At 47.7% G+C, this 9,999-nt stretch overlaps 1 protein-coding gene across 1 annotated transcript; it reads right to left on the bottom strand.

Moving 5' to 3' along the window:
- Positions 1–325: 325 nt before the first annotated feature.
- Positions 326–6,992, bottom strand: LOC112059495 (WAP four-disulfide core domain protein 5-like). Its single transcript, XM_024105121.3, has 4 exons — positions 6,280–6,992; positions 4,927–5,067; positions 1,976–2,116; positions 326–479 (listed from the first exon to the last, which is right to left on the bottom strand). The coding sequence occupies exons 1-4, from the start codon at positions 6,362–6,364 to the stop codon at positions 475–477; spliced, it is 372 nt and encodes a 123-aa protein (XP_023960889.2). The 5' UTR covers positions 6,365–6,992; the 3' UTR covers positions 326–474.
- Between the last annotated feature and the right edge of the window lie 3,007 nt (positions 6,993–9,999).

The following is a 9,999-nucleotide window of genomic DNA, read 5'->3' as shown; positions in this document are numbered from 1 at the left end:
TTGACTAGGGCCTTATGTATCTCTGGTACTAGAAGACGTTTGGAACAGGAATGTTTAGATCTCAGGCAAACCTCGAACCTCACACCCCTTGCGAGATCTGCCTACAGATACTGTCAGGAATTTTTCTTTGGCTGTAACGAGATCATTTGGCCCCGTTCTACAATATCTGCCTCCGGAGCTTAAATAATCAACCACGTTCACTTCCTGATGTACCTCCTGGCCTCTCACCCCCGGCTCCTGCCATTCCTTAACTCATTATTCATAGACTGTTCAATAGAGAACTGAAGGAGAGACAATGAGACTCAGGAATCCCCAATGGCAAAGCTGAGGCATAAACAAGTTTATTTGTAATTGTGCCAGAGGCTCCATTTGAGCCCCAGTATACAGCCTGCAGGGGTCTGGAGAGTCCAGGACACAGGGATCTGGGTCAGCGCTGTCCTCGGGATGCCCTCGGCCTATCCATGAAGCAGGGAGTTATGCTGGAAAAATAAAAAGTGATCAGAGGCACCATGAGAAAATCTTGCGCTGTACAAACTGAGCTGCCCTGGGCCAGGCTTTGCAGAAAAGCAGGAGGGCCCAGCTACAGGCCTGGCCTGGGTTACAAGGCTCTCCTAGGCTCTGTGCTGTACAGGACTGTGTGTCTTGTCCAGGGATGAGCACGTTCTCAGTGCAGCCCATTAGGGGCAGCCATACCCTGACAGCCTCTGTGATGTACATGTGCCCAGGAGGTCTGGCTGGCTATACCTGATTATGTATGTGCTGGAGAGCTGACAAATGAGCCCTGCCCACAAGCCAAGTCTGCTGTATGCGTCCTCAGGATCCCACTATTACAGAATTCACAGTGGGAGAGGATCTTCTCCCTTCCCCTCCTGGCAGGGCACCCCAGCTCCCTCTCTCATGCTTGTCTCCTCCTCCTTGTGTCTCACACTCCCAGCTGGCCCCTATATGGGGTTAGGGTACAAAGGGTGTGTCTAAGAGGACTGAGAGGCCATTGGATTTGAAATCTAATCAGGTTCAGGTTTAGCATCAGCTTGTCCCCAGTGTCCCAGCTGGGGAAGCCGGGAAGCCAAGGACCGAAGTCCCTCACAGCTAAAGCAGCATGTTCTGACCCTGGTCATGAGCTCTGGTCAGTGCAATGCTCTGTGTCTGCAGTCCAGAGCTGTAATTCCCTTTCCATGGGCAGGCACTCCCCTGTGTTCAGTAATGTTCCTCGTTATTCGATCTGACTCTGATAAAACAACCTGGCCTTTTTTCTGGCCTCCACTGAAGGCCGTCTGTGCCAGGTCTGTGAGTGTATAGGGGCCACAGGCCAAGTGCTCTCCCCACTAGGCAATTTCTCCTCTGATACAGGGCCAGTGGAATGGCTTTATGCAGCTCTCTTTGCAGCTTCTGGCCTGAGCGTGGCTGGAGAAGGGACAGGTGAATTGAATGCTATTCCTGCCTACCCTGTGCTGCTGACAGATGGCTCGTTACGGGCCTGCCACCTGGAGATGAGGGGAATGGAGAAAGTTGAGGCCAGGCAGGACTGGAGTCAGCCCCCGGCGCACACATTTAACCCCAGCCTCCAAGGAGTTATTTAATTCTACACCACTCATGAATTCCCATTGCAGTGACAGAGACACAGCTGCATCCTTATGAGGTTGAAACTGTCTTCTCAGGGGTTGGGTGTGTCCAGCTATACTCTTTGCTGCTCCAGGAGGAGCTTCCAACTGCTGCTCATCATAACCCCACACAACCCAGACAGCTCCTCTCACTCAGTGTCTGGGTCTCACCAACGTCTCTAGATGGGGTGACCAGCTGTCACCTGGTGGAATTCCTACACTGAGCTCTATAGGGATTTTTCTGTCTGTTGAACTTCCCAAAGGTACCTGCCCAAGATCGCTCCGAATCCTGCAGACAACCCTGGGCTCACTGGGAGGGGGAAGAGATTCCTTCTGCATGAGACCATGTGCTCTGCATTAGCTGTGTTACATACCTTGTGCTGGGTACACACAGCGCATGGCACAACGGGAATAACAGCATTTCTTTTTTCCTTTGCAGTCAGCATCCCTGGCACATTCGTCAGGTTCTGCCCGAATACACCTTATGTTATCTGCTGGGCAGGTCCCAGGTTTCACTGTAACAGAAAAAAGTCACAGTACGAAGAACCTGCTATTGGCTGAGGGGATTGTTGATTGAAATCCACCCCGCAGGCTAGTGGCAATGTCATTCACTGTCCTATTAGGATGTTTACATGTGATGTTGACAATCTGTGTTTTAATGATTATAAAGTTTTATTTTTGGAATGTCTATTATCACTAAATATTATCGGCTGACCCCCTCCTTAATTTTCTGCAGCTGTGAAAATGTAAATAAATAAACATTGAAAATAATACTTAAAAATAAACATCAATATATACGTCAAAATTATACAGAAATAGAAATTGAATTCTGCCAAGTCTATTTATCAGATACGATGATCAGGAGAACAGTATGACTATCATGGTACATATCTATTTTAGGCTTTTATATAATGCCTCTCGCCATGGTATCTTAGCATTGTTAGATAAAGAGACAGATGCGGGGACAGATTTCTGGGAGAACTTATTCATAGATTCATAGATTCTAGGACTGGAAGGGACCTCGAGAGGTCATCGAGTCCAGTCCCCTGCCCACATGGCAGGACCAAATACTGTCTAGACTCATCTGTTTGACATGGGGTTTCCCATTGAAAAACAAAACATACCTCTCAGCCCAAACTCTAGTATCTCAGTCTATATGTAAAACATCTGTTTGGATTTATGTGTATTTGTTAGCAGGGTTGGAGGATTCATATTTTATTGGTAAATGTCACTAACCTCTGATTTGTACACACACAAACCAACAAAAAATATTTCCATCAATAGTTGCAATTTATAGATGGGCAAAGTCAGAAAAATAAGAGCTTGAAGGCTGATTAGAGTTTGATTTAAGGATATTTACCTTGGATATTTTTACATGTGGGTTTTGACAATTTGTGTTTTAATGGTTATGAAGCTTTACTTTTTTGAATGTCTTCTATCACTAAGAAATTATTGGTCGCGTCCCCCCCCCATAATTTCCCACAACTGTGAAAATGTAAATAGATAAAAATTGGGGGGGGACACCTTAAAAATGAACAAATATTATCTGTCAATATTACACAAAAAGAAAATTGAATTCTGCCACCCCTATTTATTGTTTGCTCAGATATGATGGTGAGTATGACTATCAGGGCATAGATCTATCCTAAGCTTTTCTATAGTGCCTCTCGCCATGGTACCTTAACATTGTTCGATAGAGACACAGAGGAGACAGACAGATGGGGAAAGATTTCTGGGAGAACTTCTTTAGTTAAGAAATTAATTTCTACTCTTCCGGACTGGAAAACCAAGATTGGGAGAGAAATGAGCCCAGGCAGGGATGGGTCAGCCCATGGACACATTGAATTCCAGACCCTTGCTACCCAGGGGAGTTACACATAATCCACCACTGTCAGTTTAGACTAAATGCCACAGAAAAGGGAGTTTTCATATCTACCCCCGGGAGATTGAGCAGGGCCCAGGGGTCAGAGCAGAGACAAAGGGGCTGCTCTTTTCCTTGGTCTAAAAAGCAGTTGTGAACCCAAAACGTTGGGTGCGGCCATCAAAGGGTTAACATCTGTCCTTAAGGCTGATTGGCAGATCAGGCCCCAATGTTTTGGGCACAAAGGCTGCAACTAAGGCAAAGTATTGACCTGTAAGTTTCCAAATGGGACATCTTCAGCTGCTGCCCTGGAGGGGTCACAATACAAGGACCCCGTGGAGCCCCTGCTCTTTGCTCTTCAGTGGGATGCAGCCTGCTGCCTCTGCACCAGGGCCAGGTCTGGAGACAGCCACTCTCCGTACTAACCTCGCTTCTGCCCAGATGCAGCCGGCAGCTCTATCCAGAGGGTGAGGAGCCCCACGAGGAAGAGGAGGATGCCCACTGACTTCATGGTGGGTCTGAACGCCCCAAGCTGAGCCAGCTGGATTTAAACTCCCCCAGGGGTGCCATTGGGCGGAGGTCTGCCAGCATTCTGCTCTTTCCTTGTTCATTCCACAGTCAGATTCACATGTCTGTCCTGACCATTCTTGGGCAAGAAACATAAAACCCCCAAACCCTGCCATGCGGCAAGGGGAGTTTTTACGTTACTCAACAGCAGCCTGGGAGAACGGTCTCCACTGTTTGGCCCTTTCTGCGCCAGCCTGACATTAGCATGATCCTGAAGCATTTCAAACATCAGTTTTCCATGGGTGCTAGGCCTCTTCGTAGTGGTGCAGAAACCCATCAGGATCATACTTCCTCGCTGTTTTAATACAGCTGAACAATGAACATTGAATGGTCAGCAAAGAGCCAGGCCCTGTTGGACCCAAGTGCTGAGCAGTCCTGTGACTGGAGACCTGCCGCCTTGAGATGAGGGGACTGAAGAAAGATGGGTCCAGGCAGGACTGGAGTCAGCCCCCTGCACACACATTTAACCCCAGCCTCCAGGTACCAGGGGGAGTTATTTAATTCTACACCACCCATGAACTCCCATTCCAGTGACAGTTTCAACCTTATAAGGATGCAGCTGTGTCTCTATCATCTCAGGGGTTGGTTCTGTCTAGCTGTACCCTCTGCTGCTCCGGGAAAAGCTTCAAACTGCTGCTCATAACCCCACCCAATCCAGACAGCTCCTCTCAGTCAATGTCTGGCTCTGACCATACCCTCTAGATGGGGTGACCAGCTGTCACCTAGACTGGTGGAATTCTTCCTCAGGGCTCCACAGGGATTGTTCTGTTCATTGAACTCCCTAAAGGTGCCCATCCAAGATGGCTCTGAATCCTGGAGACAACTCCTGGTGCATCGGGAGGGGGAGAGATTCCCTCTGCATGAGACCATACGCTCTGCATTAGCTGTGTCTCTTACCTTTTTCTGGGTCCACGCAGCGCATGGCACAAAAGAAATGACAGCATTTCTTTTTTCCTCTGCAGTCAGCATCCCTGGCACATTCGTCAGGTTCTTCCCGAATACACCTTATGTCATCTGCTGGGCAGGTCCCAGGTTTCACTGTAACAGAAAAAAGTCACAGTACAAAGAACCTGCTATTGGCTGAGGGGATTTTTGATTGAAATCCACCCAGCAGGCTAGTGGCAATGTCATTCACTGTCCTATTAGGATGTTTACATGTGATGTTGACAATCTGTGTTTTAATGATTATAAAGTTTTATTTTTGGAATGTCTATTATCACTAAATATTACCGGCTGACCCCCTCCTTAATTTTCTGCAGCTGTGAAAATGTAAATAGATAAACATTGAAAATAATACTTAAAAATAAACATCAATATATACGTCAAAATTATACAGAAATAGAAATTGAATTCTGCCAAGTCTATTTATCAGATACGATGATCAGGAGAACAGTATGACTATCATGGTACATATCTATCTTAGGCTTTTATTTAATGCCTCTCGCCATGGTATCTTAGCATTGTTAGATAAAGAGACAGATGCGGGGACAGATTTCTGGGAGAACTTATTCATAGATTCATAGATTCTAGGACTGGAAGGGACCTCGAGAGGTCATCGAGTCCAGTCCCCTGCCCACATGGCAGGACCAAATACTGTCTAGACCATCCCTGATAGACATTTATCTAACCTACTCTTAAATATCTCCAGAGATGGAGATTCCACAACCTCCCTAGGCAATTTATTCCAGTGTTTAACCATCCTGACAGTTAGGAACTTTTTCCTAATGTCCAACCTAGACCTCCCTTGCTGCAGTTTAAGCCCATTGCTTCTTGTTCTATCCTTAGAGGCTAAGGTGAACAAGTTTTCTCCCTCCTCCTTATGACACCCTTTTAGATACCTGAAAACTGCTATCATGTCCCCTCTCAGTCTTCTCTTTTCCAAACTAAACAAACCCAATTCTTTCAGCCTTCCTTCATAGGTCATGTTCTCAAGACCTTTAATCATTCTTGTTGCTCTTCTCTGGACCCTTTCCAATTTCTCCACATCTTTCTTGAAATGCGGTGCCCAGAACTGGACACAATACTCCAGCTGAGGCCTAACCAGAGCAGAACTCAATTTGTTTAGTTAAGAAAATAATTTCTCCCCCTATTCACAGGAAAACAGAAATTGGGAGAGAAATGAGCCCAGGTAGGGATGGGTCAGCCCATGGACATACTGAATTCCAGAGCCTTGTTGAGCCTCCAGTGGGATGCAACCTGCTGCCCTCTGCCCCAGGACCAGGCCTGGAGACAGCCACTCTCCATACTAACCTCGCTTCTGCCCAGTGGCAGCCGGCAGCGCAGTCCAGAGGGTGAGGAGCCCCACGAGGAGGAAGAGGACGCCCACTGACTTCATGGTGCTGTCGAAGAGCTGGGTCTGAATGCCCCAAGCTGAGCCAGCTGGGATTTAAATGCTCCCAGGGGTGGGGCTGGGTGTGCTTGGGGCCCTGCCAGCATTCTGCCCTTTCCTTGTCCATTTCACAATTAGGTTCACGTGTCTGCACCAACCATTCTTGAGCAAGAAAGAAAAAAAAAAACCCAAAGCCCTGCCATGCTGCAAGGAGAGTTTTTACATTATTCAACAGCATCCTGGGACATCCTGTGGTTCAGACGGTCCCTCTGCTGGGTAGTTTCCAACTTTCCACCCCTTTCTAGACTCTTTTCAATCTTTCTGTTTGGCTTCTGTCTAGTAAGAGTTGGGCTTAGCTGCCTGGTTTAATCGGACAGAAACCTAGCCATGGGTATCAGAGACATCAGCTGCCTTTTCCTCTCCTTTGCTTTGCCTGGCTCTCAGCCCCTTTGTGTGCTCTTGTCTTTAGAGGAAATTGCAGAACAGAACCTGAGAGCTGAGAGTCCCACGGGTAACTCACCCTCCCTCTTTCCCAACAAGGGCATCTGGTGCCATTTAAAAGACTTTCTAGCAAAGATTTTTTTCCTTTAAAAGACTACGCACATCTCTTGAACAACAGAAGATTTGTTACAAGCACAATCCAATCCCTGGCACCTGAACCCCCACGTCCCATTTGCTGTAAATGTTTTGGCAGGAAGAAACAGGGCATTTTATAAATTCTACCATCCAGGAACCCCGCCCAGATCCGTCCCACACAGCAAACACCAGCAATTGTGCAAACATTCAAGCAAGGAGCACACCCGTTGAGCCCAGAGTCACACATTGCTAGTGAAGCAATTGAGGAAACCGCAAGGTTGGCCAAGGAGTGAGAAAGAACAAGCGCTTCTGCAGGAACAAGTTTATTTGTAACAGAGCAAGATGCTCTAGTTAAACCTCAGTGTATGGCATCCGGGACAGAATGAGGAGAGAACACCCAGCCCCACCTGAAGATTCTGCTTCCCTCCATCCACACCTTCCCAGGCAGTGAGAGCCAGGCAGAAAAGCCTCATTTCCACATCCCAATGGGGCTGTGGGTGATGTTGCTCTGGGGAATCAGAGTGCAAGGTTTTGTCATGTCTTTGCTGTGCTGTTGAGTCTGTACGTTCATAATCCCCCCTCCCCAAGGCCTGGAGCATGGACCCCAGCTACCCACAAGCTTCCCCTTTCTCAGGCTCAGACCAGAAAGGCCCAGAAACCCAGATCTTCCTGTCATTCCCGAGCCATAGTTGTGGGAAATGATTTCCTGCAGTAAGCAATGACAGTGGCCTGGGGGTCCTGGCCACAGGCAGGCGGTGTCAGTGCTTCTCCTGGGGACCCTTTGGCCTGTCGGTGAAGCAGGAACTTAGCCGGGAAAGGGGGAAATGGTCAGACCCACAGAGGAAAATGCTACTCTGCACATCCCCTGGTATGACCCTTGGGCAGGTGCAGCCTGGCAGCTGGCACAGCCCCCATGTAGCCACTGCCTCCACTACAGCCCCTGACTGGCCTGATTTACAGTGGTTTTCTACAACAAGCTATCCAGGACAGGCACTGCCTTTGTCTTGGGCAGGGCAGAGTACAGCATTGGTCGGCTATAAAATACCCAGCCATCCCCGAAACCCTCTGGCAGGATGTGTGATGTGGGGAGGAAACTCATAGGAGGCATAGAAATGTGAGGGGCAGGAAGGGCCAAAGGGATGCAAGAGAAGACTGAGGAGGGGGTGAACGCTGGCACAGAGCCGCAACAGTCTGCCTCATCTTTCCCAGGGTCTCAGGCTGTTACTTCCTCTTTGCTGGATGCTCATGGTTATATTCACTGTCATGATGAGGACCAACCCTAGGACTGTCTGTGTTGAGGTAGGGGTATGTCCCGTCTTTCACTGCCACTCAGTGTTCAAAAGCCCTGCAGAGACCGTACACTAAACTCCAGCACATGGTACTACCTAGTGCACACTGTAGTTTGCAGACAGAGGCTCTGAAGTTCACTCGCTGGATTCAGCAGGGCCTGCTGGTAAGCGGAGGGATCCAGTAACTGAACTCCTGCTAGCAGAAGATGAGTGATTAGGGGAGAAATGGGCTCAGGCAGCACTGGGCAGAGGCCTCTGGGCACCTTTAGTTCCAGCTTTGTGTTACCCAGGGAGCTATTTATTTACACACAGCCCACCAACACCCATTCCCCCAGTGGCAGAGTCAGTTATCAGGAGGAAGTCTACACCTGAGGAACAGATGTTGGACCCGCTGCTGCTGCTGCTGGAGAAGCTTCTAACTGTGGACTTCCCCCACCCAGTCTGATCCAGGTGCTGTGAAAGCCTTGGATGGCATGATGCGACTTCCTTAGATTCCTGAAATTCTCACTCTGAGCTCCTCAGAGCAGGTCCCACCATTTTCAGCCCATGACACTGCAGACTTCTGTTAAAACACAGCTGCATTTTCTCCCCCTGCTTTTCCCGCTACCGCCTCCATTTCTCACCACATTTCCCAAACACTCCAGGTCCATGTCAGCCCTGAGCTGAGAACAATGTGAATGGGCCATTTCAGGCTCCGCACCAGCCTGTATTCCAGTGTAACAATGGCGTGGGGAACTGGGAAAGGAACATGCCAGGTATCTGGGTGAGCCTTTGGTAGAGTGACACTTTGGTCCCCTGGCCATCAGCTCTGGTCAGGGCAGTGATCTCTGCCTGCAGCCCAGGGCTGTAATATGCTTTAGTATTTAAAAGGAGGGCGGGTAGAATTCAATTTTTATTTTTTTTATATGTAGACTGATAATGTTTATTTTTAGGAGTTTTGCTATTTTTATCAAGTTACTTTTTCACAGTTGTGGGAATTGAGGGGGGGGGTTCAGCCAATGAGGGGGTTATGCGATAATTATTTCATGACAATAAACGAGATTCCGAAAGTTAAACCTTTATAACCGTCAACAGAAACTGTCAACATCACACGCCAAAATATACACAGTAAATGGCCTTAAATCAAACTCTAATTAGTTTTCAAGTACTATTTTTCTTACTTTGCCCATTTGTAAATTTTGATTATTACAGATTAATTTTTTCCCCATTGGTTTGTGTGTGTACAGCAAATTTGCCATTTACCATCAAATATAATCTTTCCAAGCCTAATTATAAACTAGTAGCGCATGTCCTGGTGTGTGCTGCCACCTAGTGAAATTTAATTACCTAATCTGTGTACAAGAATTTGTGTGGTTGGCTCGCTACACAGAGTCCAGCTGAAGGTGTGAATGTTCCAAGCCTATACGGGGGAGCTGGTTGGAAAAATTCCAGCAAAACATTTGTTGTTGGAATGTGCCAATGCATTGAAATTGAAACGCTTTGTGGTGACGGTTTGATTTCAGTGCAGTTGCAACGGAACAAAGGACGTTTTCAAAAGCTGAACTTTCAGGGTTTGTGGCTCTGGGGCAGCCCACCAGGCCGATTGCCCTGGCACTGGGCTCCATTCCCTGTCAGACAGAATTGGGAAATTTTTGCTTTTAAATCCAAATCAGAATGAAACCAGATTTTGAAATATCAAAATCCTCTGTGAAAGGGACGTACCGCTGGCTGTGGGAATGGCCCGTTACAGCCTTGAGAAGCCAGGCTGGAATCTGTGGAATAAACACATTAAAGAAT

Source organism: Chrysemys picta, chromosome 13 (genome assembly GCF_011386835.1).
Source record: "Chrysemys picta bellii isolate R12L10 chromosome 13, ASM1138683v2, whole genome shotgun sequence".
NCBI classification, from domain to species: Eukaryota; Metazoa; Chordata; order Testudines; family Emydidae; genus Chrysemys; species Chrysemys picta.
This window is presented reverse-complemented; position numbering and strand designations above follow the sequence as displayed.

Excerpts from the sequence above, each read along its gene's own strand:
- LOC112059495 (XM_024105121.3), bottom strand. The coding sequence starts at position 6,364 with ATGAAGTCAGTGGGCGTCCTCTTCCTCCTCGTGGGGCTCCTCACCCTC. Across the intron at positions 5,068-6,279 it reads TGCCACTGGGCAGAAGCGAG|TGAAACCTGGGACCTGCCCA; the intron begins GTTAGTATGGAG and ends TTTCTGTTACAG. Across the intron at positions 2,117-4,926 it reads CTGCGTGGACCCAGAAAAAG|TGAAACCTGGGACCTGCCCA; the intron begins GTAAGAGACACA and ends TTTCTGTTACAG.